General features: G+C 36.4%; 2 protein-coding genes and 1 long non-coding RNA gene across 3 annotated transcripts; 1 reads left to right on the plus strand and 2 right to left on the minus strand.

Annotated features, from left to right (window-relative positions):
- The first annotated feature begins 12,597 nt into the window (after nucleotides 1–12,597).
- Nucleotides 12,598–14,450, plus strand: LOC110880795 (F-box protein At1g19070). Its single transcript, XM_035975375.1, has 3 exons — nucleotides 12,598–12,945; nucleotides 13,462–13,586; nucleotides 14,114–14,450. Exons 1-3 carry the CDS (start codon nucleotides 12,657–12,659, stop codon nucleotides 14,162–14,164), a joined length of 465 nt encoding a protein of 154 aa, XP_035831268.1. The 5' UTR covers nucleotides 12,598–12,656; the 3' UTR covers nucleotides 14,165–14,450.
- Nucleotides 14,451–16,279: 1,829 nt separating this feature from the next.
- Nucleotides 16,280–17,926, minus strand: LOC118491595. Its single transcript, XM_035989486.1, has 6 exons — nucleotides 17,825–17,926; nucleotides 17,236–17,568; nucleotides 16,952–17,142; nucleotides 16,716–16,875; nucleotides 16,551–16,643; nucleotides 16,280–16,391 (listed from the first exon to the last, which is right to left on the minus strand). The coding sequence occupies exons 1-6, from the start codon at nucleotides 17,924–17,926 to the stop codon at nucleotides 16,296–16,298; spliced, it is 975 nt and encodes a 324-aa protein (XP_035845379.1). The 3' UTR covers nucleotides 16,280–16,295.
- Nucleotides 17,927–19,870: 1,944 nt separating this feature from the next.
- LOC118480485 lies at nucleotides 19,871–20,690 on the minus strand. Its single transcript, XR_004862924.1, has 2 exons — nucleotides 20,434–20,690; nucleotides 19,871–20,130 (listed from the first exon to the last, which is right to left on the minus strand). It is a non-coding gene; the product is annotated as an uncharacterized LOC118480485 (long non-coding RNA).
- Nucleotides 20,691–24,987: the final 4,297 nt, after the last annotated feature.

A 24,987-nucleotide genomic window follows, 5' to 3' on the forward strand; every position in this document is an offset into this window, starting at 1 on the left:
CCAGACTCAGTTTGTTGCACTTGTAGGCCCAAGAAAAAGGTCATTTCCCCCATAGCACTCATCTCGAACTTATCCTGCATAATACGCTCGAAATTCCTACACAAAACATCATTAGTAGAACCAAAAATAATATCATCAACGTATACCTGAACCAGAAGAAGATCTCCATCTTGTTCTTTGATGAAGAGAGTACAATCGATAAGACCTCTTCGAAAACCATTCTCCAGCAGATAGGTAGATAAGGTTGCATACCAAGCTCGTGGAGCTTGATGAAGACCATAGAGAGCTTTGTTGAGCAACCAAACCCGATCGGGATGGACAGGATCTTCAAAACCTGGAGGCTGTTCGACATATACCTCTTCTTCAACCACACCATGTAGAAATGCACTTTTGACGTCCATCTGATAAACCTTGAATCCTTTGAAAGACGCATAGGCTAGAAAGATTCGAATTGCTTCGAGACGTGCAACAGGTGCATACACTTTGTTGTAGTCGATCCCTTCAATCTGACGAAAACCTTGAACGACTAAACGAGCTTTGTTCCGAATAACCACTCCACGGTCGTCTTTCTTGCATTTGAAGACCCATCGAGTGCCAATTTTCTTGTAGTTCTCAGGTTTTTCAACAAGCTTCCAAACACCAAGCTTGTGAAATTGCTGTAATTGTTCCTGCATGGCTTCAACCCAAGCACTGTCTTTCAATGCTTCTTTCCACGATTTTGGTTCTTCTTGTGACACGTAACACGCGAAGGACCAGTCATTTTGTTGACCAGATTCTCTTATAGCTGAATACAAACCAGCATTCCGGTTGTTTCTTAGCTGATTACGCGTCTGCACACCGCGATGGACATCTCCTATTATGTTCTGCTGGGGGTAGGTATCATGAATCCTCATTTCAGGATTATCTGGCACACGAGCATTGATACCCAAATTGGTAAGATTAAGATCAACAACCAACTCCACACCAGGAATGTGGGTAGAGGTGGATGCATTCCCTTCAGCAGTGTCTACATTCTACGTATGAGGTGTATCACCAGAGGCACCTTGAACAGGAGCAGCTGGAGCCGAAGATCCTTCAGCTGCATCATGATATTCATCATCTTCAGAAGAGTCATTATAATCAGCAGCATCTTCATAAACCTCATTTTGAACCATATTGTTGACAGACGAAGAAGCTTGAGGGTCAACAACAATAGGTCTAACCAAAGGCGAGACAGCAGCGTTGTCACTTTCCAACAACATCCTAGCCGCTGCTGATTCTTCATCAAAGGTTGGCAGATTGAAGGAGTCAAATAGCCCATCATAATCGAACATCCACGGATCACCCGGAGCCCTAACAGGACTCGTGTACCTTTGAACCCTCACTTCACTCCATAGCTCAATCTTTTTGGTAGCTAGATTCCAAACACGAAAATTCGGAGTAGCATATCCAAGGAAGAAACCCTCAATAGCTCTTGCTCCAAACTTTCCATCCGGTTCAATCATAGTACAAGGAGCACCAAACGGTTCAAGGTAAGAAAGATCCGGTTTCCTTTTCTGAAGGAGTTCGAAGCAAGTTTTGCCATGTCTCTTTACTGTAAGAACTCTGTTTAACGTGTAGCATGCAGCCGATACAGCCTCCCCCCAGAATTGAATAGGGAGTTCCGACTCTACTAACATTGTTCTTGCAGTTTCGATAATCGTCCGATTCTTCCTCTCCGCGACACCATTTTGTTGTGGAGTATATCGAGAACTGTACTCATGAAGAATGCCTTTAGAAGTACAAAACTCATCCATAACTTGATTCTTGAATTCGGTTCCATTGTCGCTTCGGATCCTCTTCACTTTCAACGAATAGAGATTCTCCAACATTGTAAGAAGATCCTTGAGGATGCCAGGAGTTTGACTCTTGTGTGCCATGAAGGATACCCAAGAAAATCTAGAATAATCATCAGTAACAACTAGACAATAAGCATCTCCGAATGTTGTCTTGTGCTTCATAGGTCCAAAAAGGTCCATATGAAGACGTTCGAGAGGCATGCTGACAGTGTTGATTTCTTCAAAGGGTGAGACTTCTTTGTTTGCTTTCCTTTTTGGCACGAGACACAGATATCTTGTAAATGAAAACTTCTCACAGGCACACCATTCACAAGATTATTTTTCACCAAATGGTTCATCTTTCTCAAGTGAATGTGTCCCATTCTTCTGTGCCAAGATATAGACTCCTTTTCCGTGGCTTTTGAGACAAAGCAAGTGACTTGTGCAGATGTTGTAATCGCCTGGCTCATGTCGAGAATATAAAGATCATTAACTCTCGGAGCCGATAAGAGAATCCATTCTTGTGGAATTTTGAATCCAGGTTTCAGCACATAGCAGCCGACATCATCAAAATGCACGGTGAATTTCTTATCGCAGATTTGCGACACACTGAGAAGATTATGATCAATTTGCTTAACATAATTGATCTTATCGAAGCACACGATGCCATTGGAGATACTTCCCTCTCCAGTGATAAATCCGCCTTTGTCACCCGCAAAAGCAACATACCCTCCTCTAATGTTTCTCACGTCGTATAGGAGCCGTAAGTCGCCAGTCATGTGCCTGGATGCTCCACTATCAACAATCCAATGACTATTAATAGTTCCTCCTAGAACATCCTGCACATGTCATTTAGAAAACATCAGTTGAGGATGGGGACCCAAGCCTTAGTGGTCTTGGGTCGTCCCTGAGCATCTCGAAACGTGAGCTCGATCTGTTGATGGTTTTCAAACACATTAACTCCCCCTGAACTATCACTCCTTTTAGATCTCCAAGTTTGTCTTTGTTTACCAGATTGTGTATTATGTACAGTTTCTGACTTTAATGGTTGTGACAAACTAGGTTTTCTTTTAACCGTTTTGACTTCAGATTTTAAAGCCTTTTCAACAGCTTTGATGTTATGATGTCGTTGTTTCGTTTCTTGTTCCTTAACAGTTCTTTTATCATGTTTTGGAGAAACAGGACGACGTTGTGAGTGACCTTGTTCAGAAGGGGTTCTTTCAACAAAATTTGGTTTGGGCAAGTTTGTGCAGTCTTTAATGATGTGCCCAAACTTCCCACATTTGAAACAAGTTCTCCTTTCAACAAACTTAGGAGAACTTGATCGACTAGCAGATGTCGAACCTGTAGAACCTGAGGTACTTGCTCTTTCATCACACCCGTTTGTGTGTTGAGTGTAATTGTTATCACTGTTACGTTTCAAAATCTTGACTTGTTGTACAAAATCAGTGTTTAATTTGTTTTCAAAAGTCTCAATTTTATCCGTACCTTTTGATACTACAAATTTAACATCTTTTGCTTTCTTCTTGTAGCGAGCTCCTTTTGATTCAACCTTAGCCTTTGGCTTTGGAGCTCGTTGTTGTTGTTTACCCTTAAAGGCAATTGGTTGTTGCTTTGTCGGTGACTTTTGGTTTCCAAATTGTTTTCTAATTTCTGATTTTGGAACAGGTTCACATTGTGTTACCACAACTCCTGGAATGGTCTTTCCCAAAAATTTATTCGTAGTATCTTCAAACACTTTGTCGATCAAGTATTGATTGACATTTTTGATTGGAAAATCTTTGTTTGAATAGATTTTACTATCACCGACCAAAGTATACAACACATTATCACCTTTAACAGCAGACATACTTTCCTTGTCATTCCTGACATCTTTAACAGCTTTGACAGGATCTATCACTTGCTTGGCAACAGGTTGCACGACAGGAGTAGGAGGATCACAAAGAATATGGTTCTCAATTGGAATTTCTACTCCTTTCGTTTCATCAAGTGATTCATCCTTGTCACTCACATCTGATTCATCATCTGAAGAATCATAGTCCTCAATGGTTGGAGGACTTTGCTTCATGGATGATGATGTTTCTTATTGCTCAGAGGATGTGCTCGAAGAATTGTCCGGTTTGAACCCAAGGCCAGTAGCAAATTCCTCAACATCAAGAGGTACACTGGGTTCATACCGAGGCATTTCCTCCTCATCAGGCATCTTGGTATAATTGTTCATCAAAGGGGGCGGACATTTCTTGTACCCTATGCCTTTCTGATTTCCCTTCGGTTGTTGAACATCGATGATGTGATCAAGCACAAATTGGGAGTTAGAATAACTATCCAATTTCTGTTTGATCGCATCATGCTCGCATTGGGCAATGGCTAATTGCTTTTTAGTTTCTTCCACAATGTTAATATATTCATTTATACTTACTTGCTTGTGGTAAACTACTTTGTTAACCTCGGACACATTTTTCTTTAATGTTTCTATTACAGATTTAAATTCTTTTTCATTCCGAGTTAAAGCCATGTTTGCCTCTTTGCATTTCGACAGTTCAATAACCAAATTCTGATTATGACTATGAAGCTTTTCTGATTCAAGCTTCATATCAGCACATGATTTACAACTACTAGGAGCAGGAGGTTTAGAATTTACCTGACTAGAAGAGGCTGAACCGTTTGCCATAAAGGCAGTTTGAAAAGAAAAAGCTCCATCTTCAGAAAAGAACTTCTCCATTTCCTTTGATGCAGTAGCCGCCTTCCTAATCAGAATTGATTTCTGACATTTAAGCTCATCAGCTTCATTCAGTAGATCCTGAATATCATCACCTCCTTCCTCCTTCACATCAGACTCTGAGTGATTATCCCCAGAAACAGAGCCTTCTTCATCAGAACTTCCAGAATAACCAGAACTGTCATCACTTCCAGAAGACTCTTCTTTATGAACATGCTCGATGATCTTTGCATAACAAGTTGTTCCACTTCTCTGATCATCATCACCAAACTGCACTGACCAGTCACATCCCTCATCAGCTTGAACAGCCAAAGCCCGATTGGGATTTGAAGTTCCAGGCTGGCCCTGATTGTTATTCACTGCCACCATCCTCCTTTCACGGTTCTCTTGCTGGGCATTCACATTTGTAGTGCTCGTCTGGTTTCTGAAAGGGTTGTGATTGCCATGTTTTGTTGGTAGAGTGCACTCACGTTTGAAGTGCCCTTTATTACCACAGTTGAAGCATGTAACGGCGTTGATATCAAACCCATACTTCGTATCTTTCTTTCCTTCCAACGAAGTTCTACCAGTACGAGCCATAAAGTCTTTGGCCCTTCTAACCGCACTTGCAAAAGCCCACTTAATATCCATCAACTCCATTTCTTCCTTGTCGATCTGTTGATAATCTTCATTGGTCATGTTGATGTTTCCAAGCTGACCTGCTACCAAACCACAGTAAGCACTGACCATTGTATTAATAATTTCCATGTGCTCCTTAGCAACTTCAATGCTGAGGTGTGAAAGGTTTGAATTATCGACTCGGATTGTGTGAGGATTTTGAGGTTGAGGATTGTTTGTATAATGAGCCTGCTGTTGTTGTTGTTGAGGTTGAACTTGTGGCTGTGTTGGGACAGGAATGTACGACCTCGGATCAAAAGCTGGAGCAGCAGTTGATTGAGGAAACGGAAGAGAACTTGAACTTGTGTTGGACACAAATGCAGTTTGCAGCTTAGGTTGCTGAGCTGCAGCAGATCTTGCCAAAACATCGAACCCTGGAAGGTACATTTCTGTATTCTGAGGAGCGGGAGCTCGCTTTGCTTTCCTGATTTCTTCATCATTTTTATGTTCCAGCTTCTAAATGAACTCGTAGATGTTAACCGTGTCTAGAGTTCTAGTGTGCTTCAATAGCTCAATAAAAGAACTCCACTTTGGAGGTAAGGCGTCAGCAAACCTATTTACCATGTCTTGTTGAGTAGAGACAACCCCATAAGCACACATTTCACTAATCAGATGATAGAATCGTGTTGTCATATCATTTAGAGTTTCGTTTTCCAAAAACTGAAACGATTCAAACTCTTTCTTCAACAAATCATGACGAGACTTTCGAGTAGCTGCATTGCCTTCTCCTCTAGCTACTAAGGCATCCCACAACGTTTTCGTGGTCTTGTAGTAGGAGAACTGATGATAGATATCTTTGTGAGTGCTTGTGTTAGAGTAGCAAAGGCCTTTTTCTCCAATTCATAAGCCTTCTTGTCATTTTCGAGCATGTTGGCATAACCTTCTGAAGTGGACGCAGCAACCTCAAGATTAGTATTGAATGCATTGATGAAACACGTCCAAAGATCGGTGCTTTGCCCTTGAACATACGTGTGAAAACGGTTTTCCCATGATGGAAAATCGTTCATATGGTTCAACTTCGGTGGACGATTGTTGCTTCCCGTTTCACTTTCACTAATCAAAAGGTTTTGAATGCTTTAACTTTGATTGGATACCAAAGCCCATTGACTTGGACTGATTGATGGCGGTGGAAACATACTCTTTGCCCAAGCTGCAGCAGAAGTTAGTTCTTGACTAGATTGTGAGTCCAAACTCCAATCCCAAGGACTTGTACAACTCATTTTGATCAAATACTAATAGATAACCTACACAAACACAAACTGTTAAATGCAAACAGACCCGAAATGAAAGATACAACCTGGTTCGAAAGATCAATACTTGTTCGAATGATCAACAGTGTTCGAACGATCACTGTTGAGTTTCAAACAATGACTTCGAAAGATTGACTTCGAAAGACTGACCACACGAAGGATCCTTATCTTTCGAAAGATGATTTCGAAAGATTCTCCTTATATTTCGAACACAGATCTCGAAAGATTCACCAACACGAAGGATCCTTATCTTTCGATGAGTAATAGTAGCTCGAAAGATGTATCCTTCGAAAAGATTCCTTGGCTCGAAAGATAGAACACAGGCTTCGAAAGATATTCGAAGGATGGGTATCTGTCGAGCCTCCTTGATCGAAAGATTATCTTTCGATGTCGAAGGATGTCTTTCGAATGCTCTGACACACTGACAAAAAGTTGACGGGTAGGTGGGAAAGGTGATGGGTTGGTGCACAACTTTCGGCAGAAGGGATGTTCTGCACACGATTGTTCACCAACTTTTTGACTTTCAAATAAGATTTCCCAAAAAGGCAAACCTTATCCAACAAGTCCAGTCACCGGAGATAACCGGAATCTTGGCCGGAAATAACCAAAACTTTTAGAACAAGATTTTTAAGTTACCCAACCCAACCTTGAACACTCCCGAAAGGTTTAGAACACGTTTTTCAGTTTAAAAAAGCAAGAAAAACTCCAAAAACGGGTGCTAAACCAAATGTCCAAACACACCAAGAACTTGAACAAACCCGGTTTTAAACAAGGTAAAGAGCCACGACTCTGATACCACTTGTAGGTCCCTTTCAGGAGGATGACAAACCTAAACCTTGTTATACAAACCCACTAGCGAGTGCGGAATCCAAGCTAGCAAGCAAACCGAGATGAAACAAGTAGAAAGACAAACACACACGGTTCACCGATTAACACCAATGTATTAATACGTATGAAGGTTTCGGTTACAAGCACAATGTTTACAAATCTAACTTGCAAACTCTCAAAGTGTGTGTGTGTGTTTCGGACAGACTTCTCTCAACTCTCTATGTGTGCATCTATCTACTCACATACACTGCATGGGTATATATATACCCAGCCCAGGTTGACATGTCCGAAGGATTCGATAGATGGTCGAAGGATCATCTATCGACTACAAAGCTTTCGCAGGATCAATATTCACCTCGAAGGATGATCTATCGATCATCCATTCGAAGGTTCATCTTTCGAGTTCATCGAAGGATCAGTATCATCCTTCGATGTGCATCCTTCGAGCCAGACAAATGACAACCAATAGCTAACAGTTTGACCAAGTCAATCCGGAGGATGGTTGACTCGGTCAACTTACAGACTAACTAGGACATCGTTTACATATAGACTGAATACAGACAAAGTACAGACACAAATGCACCAACAAGTACCTTCCTTTTCAATTGTTTATACGACACTCCTCTGGAATCAACACATCAATAGCTAATTATTTTTCGTCTTTTACAGATTGCTACCCATTGAAAGTAATTAAAAATGTTAGTGCACAATGTATAAGAATATAATTACAGATTGCTACACATTGAAAGTAATTAAAAATGTTAGTGCACAATGTATAAGAATATAAGTAGACAAATAATGTTATAAAAGCTTACCTCCAATATTTTTTATGATTGATTTTGAGTCGGCCTTTAACCAGTCACTTCCACGAATAAGAAGTTCCACCATATCCTTCGAAAGCAAGCTCCGATAGTCATCCAATATGTGTCCCACGGTACCAAAGGCTAATTCGGAAGCAACCGTTGTGATCAGAATGCCAAAAGCATTTTTGGCCATCTAGTTTAATACGTGAAACTTGCTACACTGTTGACTCCATCACTTCAACACATCATATTGTGACTCCACACAGTCGACGTTTGGCTTCTCCGTATACACCTAAGTTCAGGTTTTATCCGGTTTTAACGATTCTACATTTATGGAAAGCATGAAAATCATCTACATCCGGAGGTAATTTGAGCAGGGTGGCTCGGTTTGATATTGGTCAGTGAACGTGTGAAGTCAAAACAAAAGAAATTAAGTTTACTGACTTAGATTTGGTGTTGCGTTATTGATAATTCGGGCAAAATTCACTTACAATTCTAACGTTCAATGGGGTGTGATAATTATAAAACTAATTATATATTTATGCTTTTAAAGTTATACATATATATATATAGGGCAGGGTTCTAGAGTGAACACTAGGTTGAGAGTGAACAGTGTGAACTAATCTAGGCCATTGGATTACGTCATCTAGAGACTTTTAAACAATGGCAAGATTGTAATTATAATGTTGTAACTTCCCTTTAAAATAAATGACATAAGGGTATTTGCGTCTTTTGTAAATTGCATTTATTAAACAATATAATCAAAATCCCTAAAATCTCCATAGTTTCTGTATATACAAGATACACAACTGTTAGTGTATACATATGTGTACAGTCTTGCTAGTATCAGTTTATACAAGATACACAGATGTTAATTTATACACATCTGTACAGTCTCGTAAACTATCAGTTTATAGTTTATACGAGATACACAGCTGTTAGTTTATACACATGTGTACAGTCTCGCTAACAATCAATTTATACAAGATACACAATTGTTAGTTTATACACATGTGTACAGACTTTTATACATCTGTGTATTATATTCAGAAATGGTTACATTTGTGTATATTAACAACATATAGTATATTATGCATGCACACGAGTAGATTCATATAAAAATTATGAAATTAATGAAAACGAAACAAGTCACTTGTATGCAAACATAAATAACTTCATCACATAGTCAAAAAAAGTTAATACCTAAAAATAATTACAATTTTTGAATCTCAGAGAAATTTTTCAATATATATTGAAAATTATAAAAAGTTAAAAACAATATATTATGATATCGACGTGTATATATATATATATATATATATATACACGGATAATAAAAAAACAATATTTAAGTTAAAATTAAAACAAAACCTATGGATAAAGATATGAGTGTTACGAATATTTGGAAATTGAATAATTTGTAAACAGAATATTTCCAAAAAAACATTTGAAAAATAATAGTTTTGTCTTTATCGTCTTCTTGAGTGATAAGAATACTTGCAATATTCATTAATCAACTTTAACATACGAGCTATGAGCTGAAGATGTCAAATGATAATGTCGTAATCCATAATGGTCAATCAAAATTTAAAACCCTTAAATTTCTTATAATTAAATAATGGGGAAATAATTAAAAATGAGAGAGAGAGAGAGAGAGAGTTAAGAGATGAGAAAATTAAGAGATTTTAATTAAACATACTTGGCTAATGTCAATCTTACCCTTTTAATCTTAAAAATGATCAAGGGCCAAGATTAGTTCACTTAGTTCACTCTTAAGAAGTTGTTCACTCTTGAACCTAATACTATACACACACACACACACACACACACATATATATATATAGGGGACCGCTAAAATGAGAACCACCTCGAGTTGTAAGAACCGTGAGAACTACACCGTACGGGGCGAGGTGGACCAATTTTTTTTCATAAACGTATATGCGTGTATTATAAACACATTTGTAAAAAAATTAAAAAAAAAAATGTCGTGTGTGTAGTTTTGAGCACCACAAGTTTGTGTTTACGGGTACTGTAAATCCTACCGGAAAATTTACGGTACCCGTAAACACACACTTGTGGTGCTCAAAAACTTTTTTTTTTAATTTTTTTTACAAATGTGTTTATAATACACGCATCTACGTTTGTGAAAAAAAAAATTTGGTCCACCTCGCCCCGTGCGGTGTAGTTCTCACGGTTCTTACAACTCGAGGTGGTTCTCATTTTAGCGTGATTATATATATATATATATATGTGTGTGTGTGTGTGTGTGTGTGTGTGTGTAATAAATTAAAAATATTTGAGTCGAACTGAGTAGAGTAGACCTTTGCTCATGTTTGGCTCGTTTACAAACCGAACGAAGCCAATCAGCTTGTTTATAATCGAGCGAGCATTTTCCATTCCAAGACCTAAGTAATAATATAATTGGATTAAAAATGCGTAACCGACTACACGTTAACGCGTGTAACCAGCGGCGATTACGCATTGATGATCGGTTAGGTGCGTGTCGGGGCCAAGTAACATGGCGGTTGTTGCACGTTTTTTCGGTCACAGTACGTGTAATCAACTTTGCACATGATCGCATGTAACCAGTATTTAAACATGCATAAACAACACATGATCGCATGTAACCAGCGCCAAAATGGCAAAAACCAAAAAGTAAAAATGATATTTTTTTGAACCAACCCGTTCCGAACCAAAATTACTTTTTTTAATGACCCATTTTGACCCGTAACCCAAACCCACTCGACCTGACCAGTTTGCGAGGCCTAATTTAATATGATTTAAAGTTGTTACAGAAAACAAAACTTCCAATTAGAGATGTACAAAAAACCGGTTATTGAACCAAAACCGGTAAAAAAACCGAAACCAGTTTTTTTAGAAATCAGTTTTTTTTTTTTTTTTTTTTTTTTTTTTGTAACCGGTTTGACCAGTTACGACCCGGTTCTACATTTCGTTGAACAGTCCGGTTATAAAACTGGTTATTAACCGAAATATATAAAAAAACGGTTATAACCGGTTAAAAAGTGCCAGCAAGAAGCAACGGTCATATGACCGTTTGGGCCAAAATCTAGCCGGTTTTTTTTTTTTTTCCCTAAAATCCTTTTCCAACTAGTATAAAAGGGTGGTGGGTGTTTAAAATCCATCTCCAACTACTCTCTAATCTCCAAAAACTCTAAAAAACGCTCACATTCTTATTCGATAACTCTAAAAAAACTATGGCAACCTCTAGTGCCCATGATTCGGTCAATGTTGGCGAGTCTACAACGGACACGGTGGTTCGTGTTGTTCCAATGAAGCGCAACCCCGATGTTTGGCAACATTTCGATTTGTGTGAGATGACCAACGGTAAAAAAAAAGCTTATTGTCATCATTGTCAAAACTTTTACACCGAAACCGCAAACTTCAACTTGAAACAACACATCCAAAAACTGTTTCGCAAGGCGTTGAAACAACAACCCGCTAGTGGTCAAGCTTCCATGGCAAGTGATGGCGCTACTTTGTGCAACTACAATTTTGATATGGCTAGGGAGGAAATGGCGAAGTTTGTAATCCAAGAAAGTTTGCCGTTCAATCATTTCGACAACCAACGCTATACAAAGATGGTTCAACGAACTCTCCAACCACGATACACCCATTGGATTGAACCGTGGCAAATGATGAAATGCACAATTTTGTTTAAATTATTCGATTACCCTCGTACCGGTGAAGCTATATATAAAGTAATCGACAAATGTATTACAACATACAAATTGGAAAAAATGTTTTTTCAATATCTTTTGATAACGCCTCAAACAATAAACAATACGACTTCAGTAATGCATTTAAAATTAAAATACAATCCAATTTGTGAGGGTATTTTTTTTCATAGTCGATGTGTTGCACAAATCATAAATTTGGCCGTTCAAGACGGTTTAAAGGTTATTGAACCACAAAAAGAAGATTTCAAAAGAATGTTACGAAATATATATAGTAACACGCAAACACATGCAAAATATATTAAAACTTGTAAGTAAGCGGGTTGAATATATATGCTTAGAACCCAATTGGGACGTTGCTTATATGTGGAACTCGACTTGCACCATGTTTGAAAAAGTTATTTTAAAAAAAGAAAGTTTAATAGAATTTCATAACATTTTATCTAGTTTAATAGAATTTCACTAGTAGTCTATCCATCGGGTTGGGCTACTCCTACCCATCAGGTTGGGCTGGGCTACTGTTGAAACGGTTACACAATTCTTCAAGTTTTCAAAACTAGGGATAAGCTCGGTACCTTCTGGTACCGAAAATCCCCAAAAATGGGTGCCGGTACCGGTACCGAATATACTCGGTTTGGTACCGGTACGGTACCGTACCGGCGGTACCGAAATTGCTAAATGTCGGTACCGAAAATGTTAAATGTCGGTACCGAATTGGTACCGGAAAAGTACCCGGTTCGGTAAATTCGGTACCAGTTCAATACCGGTAGAGAACAATTTGCTCATCCCTATTCAAAACATCATAAAAACTTTATCGGAGGCTCCAATCAATCATCTGCAACTAAAAACCCCAATTCTGCAAATAATCTGCACCAAAAACCTTCAATCGTGAATCTACACCAAACATCATGAATCTACACTCAAAAGAAGTTGCGATCAAGAGGCCTAAACCTCCTAACCTCGATGAAACCGATTTCATAAGCAAATTACATGACTCACTGCTGCTTCAAATCCTCTATCTCCTCCCAGAATCCGACGCAGCTCGCACACGCACTTTATCAAACAGGTGGAAGAACCTCTGCTCCTTCCTCCCCAACCTTCATTTGGTCATGCCCTTTTGTTCAAACATCGAACAAGTCAACAAGTTTCACGACTCCGTCGATCAAACCCTAGCTCTTCGGGGCGGGATTCCGATCCGTATGTTTTATCTTTACTATTCCAAGAACTGTAATTATAATCGTGTTCATGATTGCCTTTGTAATGTTGTTAATTGTAAATTTCAAGAGCTTGATATTAGGTTTCCTAATGATAGATTTAGGTTTAGGTTTTGCTGGGATTTGTTTAGGACTTGTGGGTCTCTAGTTCGGTTAACTTTGCGAGGCGGGTTCGTGATAAATGTGTCTGATGTTGATGTTTTGTTTCCGTGTTTGAAATCAATTAGTCTTGTGTCGATTGTTTATTATCTGCATGACGTGTGTTTTAAGAATCTGATTTCCGGGTGTCCAGTTTTGGAAGAATTGTATGTGGAGAGACAACTTATAGGTGAGTTAGATGACATGGTGAGTTGTATGGTTATTTCACCGTCTTTGAAGAGGTTACGGTTGTCATTTGCGCTTAGTGGTAGAGGGGATTTTAGGGTTGTGATCGATGCACCTAGACTTGAATACCTTAGTATTATGGATGTAATGTCGACAAGATACTCGTTGTTGACAGAACCTTTGTCGCTTACTGAGGCTCACTTGAGGGTATCAACCTATGATGGAGATGAACATGTTGCTCAGCTCGTGCGGTGCCTCTCGAATGTCAAAGTGTTGATGTTAAATGTTCCGACTTTGAGGGTATGCTTATGCATTTATTTTGAAAGTTTGATCAGTTTAAGATTTTAAAATGTAACGGCTAAATGCATTAAAAAATACATCAACTTAGATCGCGCATTTAAGTTATGTCGTAACATGCTATTGTTAAGTTTCAACAATACATGAAACACTTAAGAAAAACGTTCAAGGGGGTGACGAAGGGTTGTCAATTGTATCGGGTTGATGGGTTGGCGGGTTGATGGGTTGGCGGGTTGCGGGTTGGAGAGTTGAAATGTGCAACCCGAACCCAACTCATATTATTATTCGTGTCAAATATTTCAATCCTAACTTGCACACACATAAATTCGGGTCAACCCTAACACGACCCATTTAACCCGAGTCCTACATGTTGCCAATTTATAAGGGAGTTGTTAGGTTTTAGGCAGGTATCAATATCATGTTTAATGGTGAGTATGATGGTACATTGTTCTTTAGTACATTATACAGGTCTATGTGATTATATATTTTGTTTTGAATTATTGAAAAATGTTCATGTTTATTGTTTGCAGATGGTGAAAGACGGAAACAAATTGATTTTAATAAGCATCTTGCACAACTAATTGGACTTCCTGTTCTTTTCCGATGAAGAAAATGTCGGCCCGAATATACGCGAGGTCTGACATTTTGCAGTCATTTGTCAAATTTTATCTATTTTCTTTTGACTATCTGGATGGTATGTCTCATTCTTGATCTGATAATTGTTTTAAAGTTTTATTGGACTGTGATTGTATATATGTGTATCTGAAGTATGATGGTACATGTTCTTTAGTACATTATACAGGTCTATGTGATTATATATGTTGTTTTGAATTATTGAAAAGTGTTCATGTTTATTGTTTGCAGATGGTGAAAGATGGAAACAAATTAATTTTAATAAGCATCTTGCACAACTAATTGGAGTTAATGTCGGCCCGAATATACGCGAGGTCTGACATTTTGCAGTCATTTGTCAAATTTTATCTATTTTCTTTTGACTATCTGGATGGTATGTCTCATTCTTGATCCGATAATTGTTTTAATGTTTTATTGGTCACAAAACAGTAGCAATTTCCCTGTTGTCACCATTTCGCCACCGAAAATGTGGTGACAAAAACACCCGTGTCAATTGCCCTAATGCCACCAAATAGCCACCATTTTATATTTTGCCACCTTATTTTTGCCACCTCAAAATTGGTCAAAATTATTTGCCACCGCTTCTTGTTTGCTACGGTCTACCTTGTTTGCTACCGATTTGCCACCATTTAACCACCATGTTTGCTACCGATTTGCCACCATTTAACCACCATGTTTGCTACCAATTTTCCACCATTTAACCACAATTTTCATTGAAAAGTTTTATACGGTCGACCTTGTTTGCACCATTTAACCACCATGTTTGCTACCGATTTGCCACCATTTAACCACCATGAGCTTGCACTAGTACAGAAGTGAGCATTAGACGCGGTTAAAATAGTTTTTAGTCGCGGTTTCTAACCCTGACTTAAAATGCCGTGGCTAAAAATGTATTGTTTATAAGACGCGGTTTGCTGAACCCCGTCTTAAAATAAACCACCGCGACTAAAAAGATGTTCATACTTTCACAGATATATTTTTAGTCAGCATTATGAACCGCGACTTAAAATCGTTTTACAATTTTAGAAAAAGTTTTTAGTCAGTGTTAGATGAACCGCGACTTAAAGTCGTTTACAATTTTAAGAAAGGTTTTAGTTGGTGTTGGATGAACCGCGACTTATAACCAATGTTGTAAGTGCTGTAAAATTTCAAAACAAAAATTTGTAGTTAAAAAGAGAGGTAAAAATGACATAACAAGCAGTAAAAAAAATAATCTCCACTCCAACATAGACGTCAAATCCAATCAGTCCTTTTATATATTCAACGTAGTCAAATCTGGACAAGTAAAAAGTGACCCAATACACATTAAACCCGAACAAACTATAGGGTTGAGATCCTGTACAAACAGTGCTAATTATAAGAACCGTAAGAACAGATCTGAACCATTGTTAATTTAAATCAAGGGTTGATATTGATTATAAATAAAACTCTTATAATTAAAAATTACTACTAACAAATTAGGGGTAATTTTGTAAAATTGCTAGTCATTTGACCATTTTCTATTAAATACAAATTCCACCAAGGTTTTTTAAACTAAAATAACTTTTATATACTTCATTATTTTTTTTAAAAATATATACCATAAAATCAAGTATTTTTTTATCTTTAATATGAGTACCATATTGCTATACCTTTTCGTATTTATAAAAGTGTTTTTTAAAAAAAGTTAACAAAAGGTGTTTTATATTTGTGCTAATAAGGTGCTGATTATGTGTTAATTACAAAATAATACAAACAAACACCAAAAGTAGATATAATCAGCACATCTGGTGTGCTGATAATGGAGAACGATTGAAGATGTTGTGCTAATGTCGTTTATGTTGATAATGGAGAACGATTCGAGGACGATGTGCTGATAATGAAGAACGATTAATGATGTTGTGCTAATTATATAGTGTTGTGCTGATTATATTTTTTGTAATTATTTTTAATTAGTTATAAATAAATATGGTCAAAAAGTCTAAATTACCCCTAAACTAATTTTTTATTGATGGACACTTGTCAATTATGTATTGGTTCTTATGGTTCTTACAAACTTAAGTGTTTGTATTTGATCCCATTCCACAAACTATATTTAAACTAAGGAATGCCCAACCCGTCAAATAAAATTGGCATCAATTCCTTCAACGTCTTTTCTATATCTTCATCTGTAGCCACTTTCGTGTCGTTCCACATCTAAAAAATAGAAAATATTATAATTATTAGAAATTAGTTAACATCAACGAACAAATTGTTACAAACACATAACTACTCGTATGTGTGTGTGAGCATTTTTGCGCAATTATCTTGTATATACTTATGCAAATCTAAAAAATAATTAAGAAATAGACTTACTCTGGGAAATTGCTTTTGATACACATTGACAAAATCGAACACAGATTGAAGAAGTATATAGCCGCATTCCCATGTCTCAGCTTGTTGATTGCACTACAATAAATTAACAATCATTATTTATTCAAATTTTTGAAAATCAAACTAGTAAATAGAAAACAAACTTACATTAACCATATCAAATGTGGGTTTTATTGGCAGCAAGGCGCTTTCAATCACACTTGTAAGAAGATAGCGGCTATGATTCTTGTTGCCCTTTTTGAATAGTGAATCTAAAATATATACCCGTCGTACTTTTACGGCAATAATGAACAAAGTCCAATGTCCACTACAAAAAGTAAAGTTAAAGCATAGTTAATGAATTGTACTAATAAAACAAAGAAAGTTAATTAGATTAGACTTACTCGGCCCAATAAGGTGCAAGGATGAATTCTTTATCGTCATGATAACGCACCATAGTCCTAATGTGTTCTTCAACTTCTGCTCTCATTTCTTTACACATTTGACCACTGATTGTGTTCACGTTTAAAAAGGCACATTGGTTGTCTTTTTCAGCCTTTAGCACTCTATGCAAGTAGCTTAAACAAAAAAAAAACTATGAAAAACTTAATGAATTCAGTTATATTTAAAAAAGATTATAGTGTTAAAGAACTTACGATGTAAACCAAAATATAGTAGTGATATCGACCCAGCCGTTGATATTTAGTGCTAACAATGATTCAGGTTCGACATGTATTGGACCCAACTCCATAGGAAACATAGTTTCATCTACATTGAAGGTCAGCTGAGTCTTCCAATCGTCCTTGATATGTTCTTTTAGTCGACGAACCATATCCTTGAACCATTTGGGTCTTAGTTGGATTAATTTCAAGCCTAGCTCAACTTTTTCGGCTTGCTTGTCCTGATCTGTCACTTTAGGTTGGGCCTGTTTTTCATTGCCTTTGGCCTTCTTTTGTTTTCCTTTAGGTTGCTTCGGGTTAGATTGTTTCCTTTTGGGCTTTTGAACTACAACCTTCGTAGCCTAAAATATCATTGTCTTCATTTAAAGCGTCATTTTCTTGATCAGTATCTTGTTCGTTGTTATATGTTTGATCATTGTCTTCATTGAACGACGACGTGCCACGATTTGAAAGCGATTCCCCATGCTTTGACCAACAAGTATATCCAGGCACAAAACCATCTCTCAACAAATGAAACTTTATTTCTTTAATATCATGTTTTTGAAAATTTTTACACGATGCACAAGGACAAAAAATGAGCTGATCTTCGGCATTCACCCGAACCCGATGAGCTTTGGCGGCCTTAAGAAAACTTTGAACACCCATTATATATTTTGCACTAACAGGACTTTGTTTGTACATCCAATCGTCACGATCCATCTGAAATCAAAATTTACAAATAAATCGAGTGGCCAATTTTTGTTTCAACCACTTTTAGTTTTAAATTTTTATTAAATTAGCAGTGACTAAATGATTTTAGTTCGGAAATTAAAATTTCAGTTGTTGCTACTTTTTAAAACATGTGTCCATCCAAAATATAAAAAAAACACATACATATAAATAAACGACTAATAGAAACAAAAGTCTATATATGTTTCGACCAAAAACTAATAAATAACTTGCATGTTTTTCGATTTTATGAATTGTCTATGAAATTTGATCGAATCCAAGACCTAATGGTCTCTAAGTCTTATCCTGCCACAATATACCACTAAGAGATAATGCCGTTTTTAGATAAAATAAATAAAAGTTTGGGCTTATCTACATTTTTTTTGAAAGGAGAATAATAATAATAACAATAATAATAAAATAAATAAATAAATATGGATTAACGTTGACACCTGATGTTGGTAGATAACAAAATGATAGTTGGATCACGAAAACCCAGGAGGGTACCCAATTCATATATGGTAGCAAAGTCAAATTGGTTACAAACTGTGTGAACAAAAGATTATTATTATTATATATGTATGTATATTCTTTGCTCAAGTGCAACTCGCAGGGGCGGTGTGAATGTAGTAAAGGTGGCTGGCAAGCCTTCATTCCATATAAAATCTATCTTTGATATTAATCTCAAAAGGTTTGTTTGTTTTGATCCTATATGATGTATTAATGGGGAAGAGCTAAATCATTTTGACCTAAAATACATAAGTTAAGTTATATGTCCACTATTAAACCTTATTCTTTTCTTTCACGGGACTAGAACCTACCATTTACAAAGTAACACCAACTATTATGTACAATAAAACAATTAAATCTCAATAATCAAATTTACCACAATAAAATCATAACAGACGACAATAAAACAGTTATATCACATCAATGTAGATTCATCATCCACCACATAAAACACATATATAATAATTTTGTAAAAGCAAGAAAAAATATATTACTATGATTCTACAATTAAACAGGACATTAATATCATTACAAAATTACTAACCTTTTAACTCTTGATGGTTATCAATGATGGGTTAAAAAAATGTAGAATTTTGATGGAGATGATTGTTAAACCTGAGGTCGTTTACACAAGTGACGCACAACTCCAATTAATACTCTTGCTTACAGCCTTTGATCAAAGAGAATAAACGTTATAGCACCAAAAGGAAACAAACTTTTTTTCTTATTCAAAACTCAACCTTGCATATTTATAAACCTAAGCTACTATCCTAATTAATTACAAACTTACTACAACTAGGAAACATGGCCTTTTATCTCTATCCATATCATACTTAAAAAATTCAAATAATATATATCTCCATCGTATCATTCTTAAAATGGGTTTTTTTAATTATATTTTAAGTCAGGGGTTTGTAAACACCGTCTAAAGCTATGTAAGCATATTTTAAGTCGGGGTTCGTATCAAAAGACGTGATTTTTATTAGTGTTAAATTATATTTTAAGTCAGGGTTTGTAAAACACCGTCTAAAGCTATGTAAGCATATTTTAAGTCAGGGTTCGTATCAAAAGACTCGAATTTTATTAGTGTTTAAAGGATATTTTGTTAGGATCCTGATTGTGTGTGTATATTTAGACGGGGTTATGTGCATTACCGCGTCTAAAAACAAAATTGAACCCCGTCTAATGGTTACTTGTGTACTAGTGTTGTTGAATTATTTTCTACCATTATTTGCTATCATTTTGTGATTGCTTGAATATTGGTTTTTTATTCAACTTGATTTTTCATTTTTCCCTACTTTTTCCATTAAAATTACATAATCAATAAAATTACAAAATTATATAAAAAGTCTAATTAGATCACGAAAACCCAAAATTATATAAAACATATGTGTATCAAAAGCATATAAAACATTCTCATAGAAATACCAGCTAAAACATCAAATAACTAAAAAATCCTAATACGATAAACATCGAAACATTCAAAACCAAGTGTTTGTAGCCTATCTTCAAGTTGTACTTGTTAACATAGCTTCAATTTGTGACATCGTATCGAGCATAGCATCATTATCCACCTTATCTTTTTCTTTTTTAGCCAACAACCCGGCAATAATTCCATTTAGCCTTTCTTTTTCTTCACCATTTTCCTTAACGAGCTCCTTGATAACTAAGTTCAACTTTTCAATCTACAAAACAACAAATGAATTAAATCAAGAATTCAGAAACGAAAACTAATAACGGGTCAAATTTGTTGCAAAGATAACAATATCCAATTGTAAGCTACAACTCAAGTGCTAGAAGCTAAATGGATATTGTCTCACCATAGAAAAAATCTGAATACAAAAAGACTCGCTGGTCTTTATTATAAATAATGTTATAAAACCCAACATCACCAACCACCAGCTAAAGACCTAAACCACTGTAATCTTTCATCAGTTGTAAAAAAACTACTGTAAAAAAACTACTGAAGCAATAAGGTGGGAACTTACCACAATGTCGGTACACCTCAGCGTTTGCCAAGCTACACCAAAACGGGAGATCTGACTCGTGTTCTCCTGGAACCCTAGGCACTACCGATAACGTCGCTAACATCATGGTCTCTTCCGTTGAGTTCATCGTCAACGTTAACCTTTGGTATCAGACCCATCGCAGCTGGAACAGAGGGCAGAAGACGGAGATGGTCACCGAAACAGGGTGGTCGGATCCCCTTCCGTTCACGTTCTCTGTTTTTCTTTTGTCTCTCTATAACCTATTCTCTGTTCCCCACAGCAACAAAAACGCATAATGGCATAACCGTAAAAAAAAAAAAACCTCCAAATTTTGGCTAATTGATGTATTGTTCAGAAGGTCCGACCATAGTTGTCAAAAGCGCAAAAGGCGCGAGCCTAGGCGCAGCGAGGCGCGCCTATAACGCCCAGTGGTAGCTTAGGCGCCTGGTGTGTATAAGTCCTAAACTTTTGCTACTAACTATTAGCTACATGATCTTAAATGGCATATTTAATAGTTCTTTTTATTTTATATGTGGAGTCTTATTTATTTTCAAAGCATAACATATTTTTTATATTTTTTTCTCTATGTGCGCTTTTCTTAAAAAAGCTCACGCTCTTTTTGCGCCTTGCGCCTAGGCTACGGGCGAGGCCGATGCGCCTTGCCTGCGCCTTGCGTCTTTGACAACATAGGGTCCGACGCAAAATGTTATATATAGATAATGTTGAATGAATCGCATTAACCTTGAGAAGAAGGGACAGGAACTTTTGGCAAATGGGGTTGAATCCAGCTTTGCTCTGTGCTGGATTGTGTTTAATCTGTCAAATATCCTGTTGTATATGTATCTGTAGTTTTCAACATGCTTTTTTTTATATCCCACGAATTTATATACGTATAAATGAAATAGAAAATAAAGATGAAAAATCTTACTTTGATAAGGAGAAGTTTCCATTCCTATCATATTCATCTCTTTTCACAGGATCACTCAATACCTGATAAGCTTCACCAAGTACCTGCTTATAAACTAGATTGATTTCTTGAATTTTCCAACTTAATATATCAAATTGTATAATGATAGAACTAAACATCCTCTAAATTTATATTGAAAATGATCTAAACATCCTCTAAATTTATATTGAAAATAGTGACTTCACATATTCGATACACAAATCATACTTAGTTAATTTTTTTTTTCTATAAAAGCGTTGATGAGCGTGAATATCACAGAAACACTTGCCTGGAATCTTTCGGCAGCTTGAGGATCGTTCGGAATTTTTATCAGGATGAACTTGGCGTGCCTGTTTCACAAACAACTTAATGATCAGTGGCATCAATTTGGCTCGTTAACAACGGGTCAAATTAGTCAAACAGGTCAAAAGTGGCACAAACAGATCAAACTAAAACATTTTAACAGCCTATAAGCAAAAAAATCCTAATTACCATAAAAACAATATAAAAAAATCCCAACATAAAATCACAAAAGAAGAATATTTGTCCCTAAAACTAGAAATCTCAAACACATTATATGCATCTTAACCAAACGGACCTTCAGATAGTAAGCTTTACGAATATCATCATCGGTAGGGGTGGCAAAATGGGTGGGTTGGGCAGGTTTGGGTAATGGGTTAGGATGAGTATGGGCTAGGATGGGTTTATTAAGAAATGGGTTAGTATGGGTTTAGGTCAAGATGGGTTTTTGTCAAGATGGATTTGAGCATGATAGGCTAAAAATATAAATAAATAAAATAAAATTAAAAAATATATATATAAAAAAAACTTCAAAAATTAAATATTTAGAAAAATAAAAAAAGACCAAAAAAAATTTAAAAAATAAAAAAAAATAAAAAATGTTTAGTGCTTTTTGAGGATTGTACGTCACAATGAACTTCATTTGGTACCGGGTACCATTACCGAACCGGTACCGTACCGGTTTATATTTTCTAAGAATGCATCTTGTTGCTTTCGTTCTTCAGTAAACTGGCCTTTTTAGATGTTGTCATTGGAACTCTTTGTCTCAATCTCTCTCACTTTTCCATTTCATTTATTGCATGAATATCCCTCATTCTCTGAATCTCCTCAGCAGTTCTTCTAGAAAGACAACCATCACCCATGAATCCCTCATGATTAGTATCAACTTCTTCATCACCTTAAGAAGCACTTTCATAAACTTTTCGCTTTCCACGAGCTTTACTTTTTGCTCTTTCAGTTATCGATCATGCATTCAGTGAAGAGGCGACTGGTTGCAGGCTTAAACTTATACAGGTCACGTCGTTTGGCAAGTTTTGATGTGATGAGAATTTGCACAAATCTTTGGTAAATCACCCATTTTGAACATGTATTTCTGGCATTAACTACCATGCTATAGAAGATTAAGCTAGAAATATTGAACGATTCACGCATACATAGTTTGTACTTAGCGGCCGACCATATGAGATTCAAACCATCGTAACTGCCTTTTCTGTGAGAATTGCAGACTTCAAAGACATGATTATGAACCTCCAATCTCTTGTCAACCCAAACTTCATGATTTCGTTTTTTAACCAAAAGTCACCTTTGTACATCATCATCTTGTACCCCTCTAAGACGTCTTCTTTGTTACTCATCTTCATAGGCCCATCATGTTTCTCACCGAGCTTCAGAACGGTTCTAACTATGAACTTCATTCAACCTCCTCACTTTATCAATCACACTCTTGTGCCACTCACGTGTCCCATGACACATATTAATCCTCACCACATTCATCCCCCCAACAGCCAACGCCTCCAGCTGCTCGAACCCACATGTCGCCGGTCCGATTGTGCACACCTGCTTCGTCCTCCGCGTGCTCCTGAACCTGTTCTCCTTCAGCTCCGCCTCCGTCAACATATTAACCAATTCATACACTAATTAAACTCTAACAAAACAAGTAAATAAACATGAATAATATGAAATTCTAGCTACAAGTTTGGAACCAAATCTGACCCGTATCCAAAACCCACACCCTTGATCTGACCCGCTCACCCGTAAACAACTCCATTAACCCAACAATATTAAGTATTTACTTAGATATGATATGATATGTTGGACAAGATATTTTAGTATTATCATGATTCATACTTGACCATGACATTAAAATATCAAAGAAGTACAATTACCACGAATACCTAAGACTAAAGGCAAGAGTTGAGGTTCTGCAAGGGTCTCAAGTTACAACACTGATCCTTTTATAAAAGTAGAGTTCTTAAGTGTTCCATAATCCAAAATATAACTTATGTTTCTTTAATCTCAAAGAAAAAAAAGTGTTCTAACATGCTTAATACCCTAATTAATTAATTTTACAAAAGTCAAGTTCTTTAGTGTTCACTAATTAACAAGTGCTATCCTGATTACTGCAGGTTCAATCTCCTTTGAAGAACACCATCAACGAATCTAATTCATGTCCGGATTGTATGATAAATCATTAAATCAAAACGAACAACCCTTACACATGTGGGTAACTATAAACAAACAAGAGAGAATCTCGATTGGGTTTAACAGAAATCAAAATCAAACAAAAAAATTAACGAAATCATATAGTATCAATTCAAAAACAGAAATCGAATTACCAAAAGTCATGATTGCAGCTTCAATTTCACAAAACTGAAATAAACAAAAGAAAAAAAAAGCGATGGGAAAACCTACCTGAAAGGTGAAATTGCTTCTCAAAGAGGCTTAGTTCTTCGATCGGATCAAACGTATGGGAGCAGAGTTTTTTGAACGGCTAGACGTAGGGGAAAGGGTGAGAAGCAGGGATTAAAATTTTGGTTGGAACCCTAACTAATTGAATTTTGAACGCGCAGATTCACACAAAAAAATAAAACCCGCCTATTTGAATTTTCATGTTGTCACTGATAACATGGTCACAATTAACAAATACCTTTTTATTTTTCATGTTTTCGCGTGTTTTCCCACAAATTGTCACCGAAAATAAAAAGGTGACAAAAATTGCAACCACTTTGCTACCATATCATGATAAATATACCCATTTTCATTTCCGTGGCAAATCGGTGGCTAAATTTGCTACCAATTTTTTCGGTAGCAAATTTTGGTCACAATTGCCCAATTTTCTAGTAGTGTCTGAAGTACGATGGTACATTGTTCTTTAGTACATTATACAGGTCTATGTGATTATATATGTTATTTTGAATTATTGAAAAGTGTTCATGCTTATTGTTTGCAGATGGTGAAAGATGGAAACAAATTGATTTTAATAAGCATCTTGCACAACTAATTGGAGTTCCTATTCTTTTCCGATGAAGAAAATGTCGGCTCGAATATACGCGAGGTCTAACATTTTGGAGTCATTTGTCAGACTTTATCTATTTTCTTTTGACTATCTGGATGGTATGTCTCATTCTTGATCCGATAATTGTATTAATGTTTTATTGGACTATGATTGTATATATGTGTATCTGAAGTATGATGGTACATTGTTCTTTAGTACATTATACAGGTCTATGTGATTATATATGTTGTTTTGAATTATTGAAATGTGTTCATGTTTATTGTTTGCATATGGTGAAAGATGGAAACAAATT

The sequence above is a fragment of the Helianthus annuus genome, chromosome 1 (assembly GCF_002127325.2).
Source record: "Helianthus annuus cultivar XRQ/B chromosome 1, HanXRQr2.0-SUNRISE, whole genome shotgun sequence".
NCBI classification, from domain to species: Eukaryota; Viridiplantae; Streptophyta; class Magnoliopsida; order Asterales; family Asteraceae; genus Helianthus; species Helianthus annuus.